Source organism: Mustela lutreola, chromosome 9 (assembly GCF_030435805.1).
Source record: "Mustela lutreola isolate mMusLut2 chromosome 9, mMusLut2.pri, whole genome shotgun sequence".
NCBI classification, from domain to species: domain Eukaryota; kingdom Metazoa; phylum Chordata; class Mammalia; order Carnivora; family Mustelidae; genus Mustela; species Mustela lutreola.
Genome location: NC_081298.1, coordinates 9,808,795 through 9,822,968, shown reverse-complemented (window position 1 = coordinate 9,822,968; position 14,174 = coordinate 9,808,795). Strand labels below are relative to the sequence as shown.

The 14,174-nt window shown below is 48.2% G+C and overlaps 1 protein-coding gene across 7 annotated transcripts in view; it reads right to left on the bottom strand.

Annotated features, from left to right (window-relative positions):
- ATP9A (ATPase phospholipid transporting 9A (putative)) overlaps nucleotides 1-14,174 on the bottom strand; it is a 129,117-nt gene that overhangs the window by 41,612 nt on the left and 73,331 nt on the right. For all 7 annotated transcript variants that reach the window (XM_059132735.1, XM_059132734.1, XM_059132740.1 and 4 more), the window contains 3 exons: nucleotides 12,760-12,902; nucleotides 11,633-11,745; nucleotides 4,018-4,230 (listed from right to left, as the gene is read on the bottom strand). In XM_059132735.1, the coding sequence (XP_058988718.1) occupies nucleotides 4,018-4,230; nucleotides 11,633-11,745; nucleotides 12,760-12,902 (469 nt within the window). The remainder of the gene's footprint in view (nucleotides 1-4,017; nucleotides 4,231-11,632; nucleotides 11,746-12,759; nucleotides 12,903-14,174) is intronic.

Genomic DNA, 14,174 nt, shown 5'->3' with positions numbered 1-14,174 from the left:
AGTCCAGACCTTTCCAGCACTCTTTCCTGGAGAAGCCCCCACCCTTCTTCATAAGAACAACAAAAAATAACCGGATGCCTCTGTAACATTTGTGGAAAAATAAAACAGCTTAAAAATAATTCTGGGGACGCCTGGGTGGCTCAGTGGGTTAAAGCCTCTGCCTTCAGCTCAGGTCATGATCTCAGGGTCCTGGGATGGAGCCCCACATCAGGTTCTCTGCTCAGCGGGGAGCCTGCTTCCTTGTGATCTCTGTTAGATAAATAAAATCTTTAAAAAAAAAATAATTCTGGGAATTATCCAATCATTTATACCAGGAGCCTTAGAAACACTCCCTCACTGTGACCCACAGGACAGACTGTCCGTTAAGGGGCTCACAACAACCCTCTTGTCACAGGGGCACAGGGGCACAGAGGCACAGCGAGGAGTGGCCGGCCAGGTGCGGAGCTGGGATCCCAAGACTCACGTGCTCAATGGTCTCACCCCTGCCGCATCCCTGGGGAGAGGAGCTGCTCTCTGTCATGAAACACTGACCCCCCACCCCAGTCCCTCATTCATCACAGGCACTCAGAATGCCTGCTGAATTAATAAGCCTAGTCATACCATTTCTAGAAATACCAGGTGTAAGCATACTCACAGAAAATGTGTATAAATGTTAGGCTAAACATGAGAGATAACCCAAGTTCCCACGAGAGGAGAATGGTTAAAGACATTAGTGTGCATATGTAGGCAGTAATTATAAAAAGCTATCTTTCAAGGATACTCAAAAAATGTGGTAAGCAGGCATGATGGAAGTATCCAGTTTAAAACGGAGAATACAAAACTTTGTTAAAAATTCCTGGTTTTTTAGGAAAAAAATATATGAAAAGATATCAAAGGATCACATGTCAAAAAGTTCTTAGTGGTGGGCACCTGGGTGGCTTCATCAGTGAAGTGTCCAGCTCTTGATTTTGGTTCAGGTCACGGTCTCACAGTCGTGAGATCCAGCCCACACCGGGCTCTGTGTTCAGTGGGGAGTCTGCTTGGGATTCTCTCTCTCCCTCTGCCCCTCCCCACATTTGCTCTACATAAATAAATAAATAAATAAATAAATAAATAAATAAAATCTTAGGGGGACAAAAGTTCTTAGTGGTTTCTGAAAAATAACTAAGTAAAATGACTAAGAGTTTGGGTTGTGACAATACATTCCCTGGGTTCGAACCCCGGCCCTGTCAGTCAGGGGCTTTATTATAAGAGTAATTAGCAAGAGAGAACGATAACTTGACCATGAAGAAACCTGGGGACACCACCTGATCCACGTGACCATAAGTTAGTATCTCGAAGAGCAGGACACCCCAAGAGCAGGTCTCCCTATAACACGTACTGAGGACAGAGCCAAATTTGCAATAAACTGAGTCCTCACCAAATTTTGATGACAAAATGTCATCAAACCAAAACTGAGGGACGTTCTACAACAGCCTTTATCTTTGAAAGTGTGGGGGCCACGAATGTCAAGGAAACCTGAGGAACCCTTCCACCTTAAAAGAGACAAGAGGTATGAGGGGTGCTTGGGTGGCTCAGTCGGTTAGGTGTTTGCCTTCAGCTCAGCTCATGATCTCAGGGTCCTGGAATCGAGCCCCAAGTCAGGCTCCCTGCTCAGAAGGAGTCTGCTTCTCCTTCTTCCCCTCCCCTGATTCGTGCTCCCTAATAAATAAACAAAATCTTAAAAAAAAAAAAAAAATTTAAAAAAGAGAGAGAGAGAATAGGTGTGGCAACTGAAGATAGCATGTCTTCCTGGGTTGGACTCTGATCTGGGGGGAGAAATATTCGTGTGTGTGTGTGTGCGTGTGTGTGTGTGTTTGAAGTAAGTTGTCAGTGGGACAACTGATGACATCGCAGGATAGAGAGCAGTACTGTATCAATGTTAACTTCCTGTTTCTGATAAATGTCCTTGTCTTTTAGGGAAAAAAATAAAATACAAGTAAAAGAAGTTAACTCTTACGGCTAACTCTTCTAAGGTGAGGAATAATAAAGCACAGGTAGAAAATAGGTAACATTTGAGGAATCAGAGTGACGATTTGGTGCTTCGGGAATTCTTGGTACTAATTTTACAACTTCTAAGTCTGAAATTATTTCCAAGACAAAAAGTTAAAAAAAAAAATCCGGGTGACTTTAGGCTAAATATTTAATCTCTCTTTGACTTTTCTTTTCTGAAAGTGGGGCCCCTTCGTTGCTAGACACATTAAGATGAGATCCTACACAGAAAGCACTTCAAACAGGATCTGACAGGCACCAAAGGCTCAAGGAAAGGGGCCCACTGTCATCTTTCAAGAATGAGACTGCAACTGATCCAGGTTCTTCTTTATGGTTGTCTGAAGTGTCCAAATGTTCTACACTGAAAAGTAACGGCTTTCATAATCAGAATACAAGTTTTCCGAAAGGGAAGGAGGAGAAGGAAAAAAGACCAGAAAGTTACCCGCTTGGTGAACTATGAACTATCCCTGTGTCTGAATCACACTGAAGTCAGGAAGACAAAGAAGATCCTATTTTCATGAAGAGGGCGCTTCCATCACATAACGCCCCGAGACCCCGGGAGGGAGAACAATCAGGAGCCTGTTACAAAAAACCGTAAAGAGCCATCATGCTAAGAGACCCTTGGTTCTTGGAACATGGAATCAAATGAGTCCTGGTTCTAGCCAGAGAATGTGTCACACAGAAACAACCACCTGGAAGTATGTGGCTTATTGGACTTGATCAAAACTAAACACTTTAGGGTTTCAAAGGACATCATCGTGAAATTTAAAAAGATGGCCTTCCTAGTAGGAGAAAATACTTACAAAGCATGTATCCCATAAGACACTTTTGATCTGGAATGTATAAAAAAAACTCTTTCAACTCAGCAACAAAAAAACACATATTTAAAAGAGGGCAGAGGATCCTGGAGAGAAGATACACAAGTAGCCATGAGCACATGGAAAGATGCCCAGCATAGAAGCCGTGAAGGAAAACGCACATGAAAACCACAAGGGAGGTCCCACTTCACACTCACTAGAATGGCCAGAATACAAAGGACTGACAAGGACCCTGTTGGCAAAGGAGAAGGGAAACTGGAACCCTTACATGCAAAGGAGAAGGGAAACTGGAACCCTTACGTGCATCATGGCTTGGGCTGTACAATGATGCAGCCACCTCAGGGAGCGGCATGGTAGTTTCGGGAAGCTCAAACGTGGCTCTCACGTGGGACCCAGCAGTGGCACTCCATGAAGATGTATGTCCACCCCAAAACTTGTGCACAAATGATCCATTATCCATAACAGCAAAAGAAGGAAAGAAAACTAGGAACACTCCAAATGTTCGCCAACCGATGAGCAGATAAACAAAATGTAGTATTACCCAAGCCACAGGCCATCGGTCACCCCTGAAAAGGCCTGAGGGACTGATACACACCACTGCATGGACAAATCTGGAAAACCAATGCTAAGTGAAAGCAGCCAGACACAAAGGTCACATACTGTACAGAATAGGCAGGTCTAGAGAGACAGCAGGGCTGGGGGCTGCCAGGGCTGGGAGGGGAGGGCAGGAGTCCAGGAGGACACGGAATGGGGCGCTTCCTTTTAGGTGGTGAAAATGTTCTCAACGGATTGTCCTAACAGTTGCAGAACTCTGTGAATACACGAGAAAGAAACCCTGAACTGTGCATGTTAAATGAGTAAGAACAATACAGGCTCTAGCTTCAGAGTGCAGGAGTTTTTTAGCAAAGGGAAGGCGCCACTTAAGGGAGGCCTTGTGTCCACACACTGGCCACCTGAGTCACGAACCAGACCTCTCTTTGCTTATTTGGGCTCTATCTGGAGTCCAAGAGTATTTGTTCTAGAGGGAAGCAAGTCCTGCACGCATCCGAAAATGTGTTTCCCTCGCAGCCCAGTCCCCCCTGGCTCATGTCTGCAGACACGTGGCTCCCTGGGGGAACCCCACGCCCTAGCACGTGGAAAACAGGCACAGACTCTTCTGTGCATCTGACCGTCTCCACCTGGGCTTTACCTCATCTGGGCTGGACGCCTGGTACACGCGGCAGGAGTCTTCATACTGCTTCTCGGCCTCGGCCTGGTCAGTCACACCATTGGACTCGTACACGGGAGTCACGTTGTGGCAGAGCGCGATGGCCTTCACGGCCTCGTGCACACGGCTGCTCATGGTCCGCCGGACCTTGGTGGTGAGCGTGGGGCCCTTCTGAGCAGGCGGGTCCTGGGATGGCTACAAGAAAGAGAAAGGAACAAGGCAGATGACTGGAGACACAGAAGGGTCTAGAACCTGTGGAAGAACCACCACATGGGGCAGCCCTTAGACATGAATACACGTCTACAGTGACATTGCAATATACGGCGTGTCCTTTTTATGGACCCAATCATTCATAACTGGCAAAAAAAAAAAAATGCAAAATAGAGAAAAACATTACAAATCCGCGAATGTGGGTGATTCTACCTCTGAACACATGAATCTGTCCTCCCTCCTTTGGGTGGTATTAGGGGCCCCTGACAGAGAGAGGCCTCATATACCACAAGTGAGGCTGGCATAGGAGGACACGGCTTCTCAAGCTGGCATGACTGACCCTTGGAGAGGATAATCCTCTGTTGCAGGGGCTGTCCCACACTCAGTCTTCAGTAAAACTCAGATGCCCTCTGTGGTCCATACGGCCTACCTGACCAGCCCCTGCCCACCTGTGCAGCTTCCTTTCATGCCATGGTCCTCCTTCTCCTCCCTGCTCCAGCCACACTGGCCGTTCTATTCTTTGAAAACCACCAAGCTCCTTCCTACCTCAGGGCCTTTGCACCTGCCTTGCCCTCTGCTTGGAACATCATTACCCAGATCTCGCAGGACTGGCTCACTCCTTCTCATCCCTGAGGTCTCAATTCAAATGTTACATACTCAGAGAGGCCCTCCCCGAGTCCCCCAGCTCACAGTCCCCCACACCAGGAGTCACGCTCCCACACTACAATGTGTGTTGCTGTGTTCAGTCAAAAACGGGCTTGTTCGCCCGAGGATTTTCTCATTAAGCCATGAGAACAGAACTTGTCCGTGTGTGTTATTCATCACTGCAGGCTTTGTACCCAGAGCAGTGCCTGGCACGTGTCGATATTTGCTGAACAGACAAACAAATTAAGACCAGGGGACTCCTCAGGGGATGGTGGGGCATCCTTCAATAACTTGACTGTTTTTCTATTTCCAGGAAGAAATAAATATCAAACTGACCAACACCGGTTCCAAGTTTTAAATCACAGTTGTCGACAACAGGAACCCCCTGCAAAGGTCTTCCTCCACAGCTAACGGAGTCCCGGAAGTTAGAGACGCCTCTGGACTTACTGGGGTGCTGGACGCCATTAGAAACATATTTTATCCAACAGAAGAGAAGCGGTCCAGTCCCGCAAAATGAATCGTGTTTTATACCCACAAACACGTGGTTGCCCCAAAAGAGAGAACAGATGGGTCACGAGAAATAAGAAAACAACTTTCATTTCATTTTTTAACACTATTTTTAGCAGTGGCATTAGCCTCCCCAGGTAATTAGACAATTACTAAATTATTCTGGTCATGCAGGCGCACACACTGCTCTAGCTTCCTGCTCTGTTAACCTCTGGTGTCAAGAGGACACGAGTTTCACTTCCAGGCCAAAGGGCACTGCGTGGTTACGGTAATTAGAGCAATGAATCAGAACTACAGTTTAAATGAATCATTATTTGCCAAGTGCTTTTAATTATAAAGAATTTAACTCTAAAATTATAACAAGGACTGAAGATTTACAGAAAGGTTCTCTCCCCTGGAAAGACTACACCCAGAGGGTTCTCCATGAGCTCCGTAATTTACGATCTAGCCACAGCTGCGTGTCTTCGATTCGCCCACATGCCTCGGCACCTGGACCAAATTATTATTTAACATTTGGGGCAATAACAAGACCTCTGACAACATCATGGCTTTGGCCAGCAAGTTTCAGTAACAGCGGGTTTGAAGGAAAGGACAAGCGAAGGGTATCCTCTCCAAACCTCTGAATTGTATAAGCTATCTGAACTCACGTCTCCAGAAATATTCCCGCTATTTCAAATGGGGGATAACACCGAGCTCTGGGGCTTTGCATTCCAGGTGAAACCAGCCGAGAGCAAGGCAAAGAGAAACACGGGAGCCCCGGATTTTTTGCAAAGACCTCGCTCCCAGACTAGCCGACATCCAATCAGAAGACAGGGGTGATTAACCCCAACCAACACCGAGGGCCATGGGTGTCATGTCTCCAAGTTCATTTATTTTCTCCTTCAAATTAACACTTATCCCCCTTTCCAACCAAAGGCGTTTCAGGGAGGAGGAATAAAACTGGATTCTGAAATGGCCTTTTAATCCTCAAAGGAAAAGCTCATGCACCCACCGAAGGGCTGTCCACATGCACCTTGAACATGCTGGTGATCCACCAGGGGCTCGGCCCGCATCAGGAGGAGGACCCAGTCTTCAAACATCCTCACATTCCCCATATGGAAGAGTTTCACATCGTACCGTGTTTATCTGTGGCCTCCTCCCCACAGGCCTTGAACCTACGCACATTTCTCCTTACTTAAAAAATACCGGGGGAAAACAAAACCAGATGTGGTACCCACAGAGGCGGGCTCCAACTCCTTCTGCCCCGGGGAGAAACCACGGGTCCCCTTGTCGAGGGGGGACCCAACAGCCCCACACGAGGTCAGAAGCTGAAAGAAGAAATCAAGGCCTCCACGGACAAAGGCCCCTGATGAGGGCCCTCGGGTGGCTACCTCACACCATACACCGCTTCAAGGTCATTCTCCACGTCCTAGCCCACATGTGAGACACAGGGCTGAAAATGAACACTAGCCCCTCCCAGCAAGAATGCCGGTGTGTGTCCGAGGGACGACGAATACCGAAATTAAAGGTCGATCCCCCACGAATACCCGTTTTCTTCCTAAATGCAATTAAAACATCTCCACGTAGGAGCGTTCATAATAACGAACCCTGGGGACGGGGTGCAACTGGTAAAAAGGCAGTTCCATCAAAGAGGAAAAATGGGGGATGCCTGGGTGGCTCAGTTGGTTAAGCAGCTGCCTTCGGCTCAGGTCATGATCCCAGCGTCCTGGGATCGAGTCCCACATCAGGCTACTTGCTCCGCAGGGAGCCTGCTTCTCCCTCTGACTCTGCCTTCCACTCTGTCTGCCTGTGCTCGCTCTCACTCTCTCTCTCTCTCTTACAAATAAATAAATAAAATCTTTAAAAAAAAAAAAAAAAGGAGGAAAAATGGTCGTGGAAGCCCCACTTCGTCCCCCAAAGAACGCTCAAAGCTCATAGCTCGTTACCCGTACAGAGTCACCCCCCTGCCTCCCGGCACGGGCTCTGAGCCTCTACTTCCAAATGAGTCAGCTGAGCTATGGGATGATTATGTGACTGAATAAACTCAATGTGGACTACTTCACAGACATCACGAGCACGGCCTAGGCCACACATTTCAGTCTGTGGAAACTGAACCCCATATAACCCAGGGTTTTGCCCCATCAGGAGGTGTCCAGAGATATTTCTGGTTATCATAACCGAGGGAGGGCATCCAGAAGGTAGAAGGCAAGGACGCTACTGAACACTGGGAAGCCCAGCAAGCTCACACGACAATTATATCTCAATTTAAAAAAAAATTTTTTTAGGGGTGCCTAAGTGGCTCAGTGGGTTAAGCCTCTGCCTTCGGCTCAGGTCATGATCCCAGGGTCCTGGGATCGAGCCCCACATCAGGCTCTCTGTTCTGCGGGGAGCCTGCTTTCTCCTCTCTCTCTCTCTGCCTGTTTGTGATCTCTGTCAAATAAATAAATAAATCTTTTTTTTAAAAAATTTTTTTTAGATTTATTTATTGATTTGAGAGCAAAGTCATGTGCAGGAGGGAGGGGCAGAGGGACAGAAATTTCAGCAGACTCCGTGCTGAGTGTGCAGCCCCACGCAGGACTCAATGTGGGGCTCGATCTCATGACCCCAAGATCACAACCCAAGCCGAAATGAAAAGTTGGATTCTTAACCGACGGCACCACCCAGACACCTCTGTAGCTCAATTTTTTTTTTAATGTACTAATAAATAAAGAAACCAAAGGAAAAAAAATCATCCTATCTCCTCAGCCTGTCACGGTTTTTCCTCAAAATGTTTGGACATTTACAGTTTATTTAGGTTTTTATTAATAGTCGGCAGTCTCCTTGCAGAAATCTCTTAAAGTCCCCTCTTTATGAGGTTAATTTAGTGAAATGACATCCATCAAACGGGTCACAAGGACACTCATCACCTGCGATCTACATTCCCACGTCCTAAAAATAAACCCCCACAGACCTCTGACTCCTGCCACTCTTCCCACAGGACACCTCAAGGACCGGACTGGACAGACGCTTGTCAGACATTCGGATGGACCGAGGGTCCCTGGCTTGATCTCAATGCTCTCGAAATTTAAGATTTAAATTTTGCTCTAAGTTTGAAAATACAAACGCAGCGCAAAGAGACACCCTAATCTCTTCTTCCGTCTCTCCAATGGGTCACCTTGCAAACCGTGCTGTGGAGTCCACAGATTGAGGCACTGGTTTTCTGGAAAACAGGGCAAGCCTCAGGTTCACGGGAGCTTCTCAAATGCTATTGTACTTTAGAATCACCTGGTTCACTGGCTAGAACTGTAGGTCTAGAGGGTCTGACCATCCCAAGGGATCTGCCCCAGGAGTTTCAGACGGTGGACTTCATGAAACACTGGCCTAAAATCCCATTATTAAACTCTAAAGTCAAGTCAATGACTGTGGGGAGCTCAGGGGATCTTTCTGGGGTTGCAGCACTGGTTCCACAGCTCTGTAAATTTACTAAAAAAAAAAAAAAAAGTCACTAACTTGAACACTTAACAGAGCCGCATTTTATGGTAGGTCAACTACATACCCATAAAGCTATTTTAAAAACCTGGAAGAGCCCTTGAAAGCCTCATCACGAAAGTATTCCCGTGTTCACGGCAGGGTTTTTGGACGGCGTGGGAGAATGCACACACCTCGCAGGGTGAGCAGGTACCATAACTCTGAGCTCACACCAGCCTCCAGACGACCTGACCTGTAACACTCAGCGATTTTAACTCCAAGGCCAGGGTGGGTGAGTGAATTTATGAGCTTCCGCTAAGCCAGGGGTCTGGGGTAGTGCACACGGTAAGAAATGTCTTTCTGGGATTTTTAACACTTTACAAAGTGTGTTATCTGTGCTAAAGCAAAAACAGACCATAAAAGCTGAACTATGCAAATACCCTGAGAAGGGATGGTTTCTGTAAATATCACAAGCTCTTAAAAACCCCACCCCAGTGGGCAAAGGAGTGTCTCCTGCTGGGGGGTGGGGCGGCACCATGACCAGGAAGTTGTCTGGTACAATCACCAGTCGGCCTACAGTGCCAAGGAGAGGGCTAAAGGGAAGAGGGTTCAGCCAGACGCTGGTGAGTGTGACCACCCACACAGAGGATCCCCTCGGGGGGGGCCCGGAAGGCATGTGGGTTCAACGGTTCAGAGGGAAGAGTCTGTTCCAAGACACAGAAACAAGGCAGCTCCCCCTTCCCCCCATGCCAAAGGAGTAAGCGGAGGAGAGAGTGTACGCCAGGAGGGAGGGGTGGGGACACACGCCATGCCTGGAGCACATGGAGGTGTCAGCCCCAAGACGGAGTTAACAGAACAAGGGGCACCCCGTGCTCCCGGGAGGGGTTCAAGAGGAGCAGCAGGGAGACTGTGTGGGGCAGGGGGATGTGTGCGGACAGCCAGGCAGGGTAGAGGGCAGGTTTGGCCTAGCAGGTGACAAGAGATGAAGACAGAAGGCCAAACACATGATCAGGGGGAGCAGACCTCACCAAGGGCCTGGGACTGACGGCTGAAGGCAGGTAGGGATGGGGAAGGAAGGGGCATTTCTCAGATCCTGGGAGAGAGGAGTGCGGTAGGCAGGGGTAGCACGCACTAGGACAAGAACCTCTGGAAAAGAAGCAGGTGTGTGGGAATATGGGAAGGAAGTCAGGACTGCAGGGACACTGTCCTTAGGCTCCGTAAGCAGCCATGCCAAGCATGCTAGTGTCTTGAGTCTAGAGCTCCAGGTGGGGCAGCAGACAGAGACGGGGATCATTGCCACCTGCAGGGCGATGGAAGCTCGGGCAGGAGGGACCATCTGGAGAGTGACACATGGGGGCCAGTACAGAGTTGCAGACCACCAACGCCACACAGGGTGATGGAACAAGAGAGAGGGACAGGGGGCTGGACGTGGCTTTTCCTTCCCATCCAACTAAGTCCTCCAGAGTTTTTAAGAGTCCTAAAGTCCATCTTTGAAACTAGTCTAGGGATTCATTGGAGACAAGCCACAAATGCCCACACAGGCAGCCTAGAATTATAGGTGTTTCACTTACGTGGATCAAATTCACTGTCCTCCGTTTAAAATTCACTCCAACTTGCAAACTATATCCCCTGCTCTGCCATTCTCAGGAAATAACCCTAGAATCCAGGCGTGCCTTCCAGTGAATGTTCCGGAAAACTCAATGTCTCATGTAACCATGGCACAAAGCATTCAGGAGTTCTGCCTCTATTCCGTATTGAGAAATACTCCCTTCACATTTCTAACTGGCCTTCTGACAACAAAAATATTATCTATTTTGGCAGATTTAAGCAAAACGTGGCCTCTCTATTCTCATGTCCAGACAAGTGCCACCACATACCGCTGGCCCGTCAGCCCTGATGCATCCCAGAATTACCAAGGGTTTGCCCGTGTGTCATCTTACCTCTGAGACACAGCAGCCCAGCCCTGCCCTAATCAGAGTGAGTTGGAATCCCTCACATATGAGGCCCAAAGTCAACGTCCTTCCTTTTGTTTTTGTTCTTAAAACATCACTAGCGATTTTGAGTAGCCAAGGTCCTATACCCAAGGGTGTGTGTGTGTGTGCGTATGTGTGCGTGCACCCACCATAGGTATAACTTTTTAGGAATATTACAACACTTTCCAGTAATACCTTTCTCTGAAAAAGGACTAGTTTTGAAAAATCTTGCAGAAACAAATGCGGGAGCAGAGAAACTACAGGCCATCTCGGATAAATTAATCCCTTCCGTGTGGTCACAGAGTTGAACCCGGACGGGAAACTGAAGCCCACCGGTGACGACGGTTTTTCCTGAGCAGATCAGTCATGCCTGCTGCTTTGGCTCCTGACCAGGGAAAGGAAGTAAAAGTAACCAATAGGTGCCCAAAGCTATTTCTGGCACTAGTCACTGGCAGACAAGTCTCTCTTGGGTTTTTCCCAGTATCCAGCAGAGCAGGGTAACTCTGGGAATGAGAAAGATGGCACGGGGGAGGGGGAGGGCTGATTTCAAAGGTGATTTTATTCAAAACATAAAGGACTGACAGTTGCCCTGGGTTTGGAAGGAGAGGTGGGGGGGCAGGGACAGGGAATGATGCCTAATGGGGATAGGGGTCTCTTTTGGAGGGGATGAGACAAAACTGATAACAGTGATAGTTACACAACTCTGAGAATACACCAAGAACCACTGGACAGGACTCGTTCGCTGGGTGAATGGGACAGTATCAGGAATCCTATTTCAATACAGGGGTTCGTACGTGCAAAAGAATCGTTTCCAGTATCAAAGCAGAAGGCGTTACCTGGGTATAAACACTAAAAATGTGGCTCTGCACTTCATCCATGGAGTCAAGGCTATAGGCCACGGTGCCCAGGTGCAGCCGTTTGAAAACCATCTCGTTCTGGGTGAGAGTTCCTGCAACACAAGACACGTGAGGAACCCGCCCACCTCCAGGGGCTTCCAGGAACAGGAGGGATCCTGGCTGTCGTTTTCTGAGCATTTACTACTCTACGCCCTGCCCTGGTTTCAGCACTGCCCCTGCTCCCCTGCTCAGGAGATGTCCGCAGTGTTTATCTGGTCTGTCCAGAATCGAACTCCTTTTCTTTTGAAAATTGCTTTCTGGATTTCCACAGGGGGCACGATCACCCTCATTCCCTGGGATGGTCTAGAAGGCGCATCAGACAAGGCGGCTAACTCACTCCAGCAGCCCAGACGGTGGCACAGGACTTATACACGGGATTCTGTCCAGAAGGGATCTGAATCCTGGGCAGACGGATACACGGACAGAAGACGAACAGAGTCAGGTTCACCCCCACTGAGGAAGTCCTACAGCGGCTACCCCAGGGGCTCTGAAGCAGACATATCCAGAAATCTTCTGGTTCTGTTCCTTCCTGAAACCTCATTTTTCTCTGACGGGCTGAGCCACAAGATCTTTGCAACAGACTCGCTTTTGTCCCATGGTCACTCAGTGGTAGAGAGGAAGCTCAACCCAGGTGTCCCCACTCCCCGTCCTTGCTCTTAGCCACTCTGAAAGCAAACTGCAGGGCAGTGTTCTGGGGTGCGGCGATGAGGACTCGAAGCCTGCTCGGTCACCCTGCGCTTCTGACATGGCAGCCAACCTCCCCGTGCTTCGTTTCCTCATCTGTAAAATGGGGCTAAAAATGCCTCCCTCCCAAGATGAGGTTGATGATTCACTAGACCACCCTCTGTGAGCGCCCCGAGAAGTGCTTTGAGCCTAATTAGTACCGGGTAAGGCTTTGCTGCTTGACGGTGAGGACAATCGTCACCAAAAAAAAAAAAAAAAACAACATTCCTCAAAAGCTGAAGAGAATAAAACAGCAGCAAGCATCCATCTCTAAGATCTCCAGGAAGAGAATGCAAGCGCCGCCTCTCACTGGGAAGCCCGAGAAGCTCCAGAAAACAGCTCACCTGTCTTGTCTGTGAGTAGGTAAGAAATCCTGCCCAGCTGCTCAGGGATGGTGCTGGAACGAACCACCGTCCCGGGGATTTTCGAGTCCCTCCGAATCACCCAGCTGTACACAATCTTGCCCATGTCCAGGTTCACACGCAGGCTAGTCCAAAAAGCAGAGCAAACAGGTTAACAGGATGTCCGCGAGGCTCCCTGGGTCTCTATCTGCAGACAGCAAGGACCCTAAACGACTCTAAACCCCATCAGTGGGGCTGTAACATTTGGAAACCCCTTCCCGGGGCAGCACAGCCTTGAGGCGGGAGCCACAGAGTCCACAAGTCCTCTCTTAGTTACCTCACAGAAAAAAAATCACCAATTCCACGAAGCTGTTTTGGACTAAAATAAAACAATGAAGGTTTAAAATGCTTTTAAAATACTGAAAAGCGGGGCGCATGGGTGGCTCAGTGGGTTAAGCATCTGCCTTCGGCTCAGGTTATGGTCCCAGGGCCCTGGGATCGAGCCCCTCATTGGTAATCCCTGCTCAGCAGGGAGACTGCTTCTCCCTTTCCCACTCCCCCTGCTTGTGCTCTCTCTCTTGCTACATCTCTCTGTCAAATAAATAAGTAAAATCTTAAAAAAAAAAAAAAAACCACCCACATCCGATCAGCAGCAAGTCTGCTCCTCCTCCCCCTTCTCCCCACCCCACAGGCTTTTTCTCTCTCAATTAAATAAATCTCTAAAAAGAGAGAGAGAAACCATTAAGCGTGCAGCTCAGTGGTATTAAGTTTAATCACACGGTTGTGTAACTACCACCACCATCCCTCTCCAGAACATTCTATCTTCCCCAACTGAAATCCTATGCCCACGACACAACCCCCCACTCTCCCCTTCCTCCAGTCCCTGGCACCCACCACTCTCCTTTCTGTCTCTCTGAACCTGACTGCTCTGGGGACCTCACATGAGAAGACTCGTACAGCACGTGACCTTCTGGGACCAGCTGATGTCACTCAGCATAATGTCTTCAGGGACGTTGTACTGTGTGTCTGAATTTCATTCCTTTTTAAGGCTGAATAATATTCCATTACATGTATCCTCTTCATCTTGAGACATTATGTTATTGTAAAAAATAAAAAGAAATTGTCACAGTTGTGCCTACTCCTATAAATTAACCAAACTGCCCACTATTTTCCTGGCTGGCCGCAGGAAGAGTCAACTCACTAATTTTCAATCACACAGTAGACAGAGCTTTAAAGATTACAATGTCACTTAACATTACCTTACAAACACTTTTTTTTGCTGGTGATAGAGCAGAGGTACTTATTCTTGGAAACCAAGATCCAGACCGCACTGGCGAGGGGTCCAATGCCCCTCTTCTAGGAACACTGCGGTACCAAAACTACAATCCCTATCCTCAGGAAAACATGAATTCTAGCTG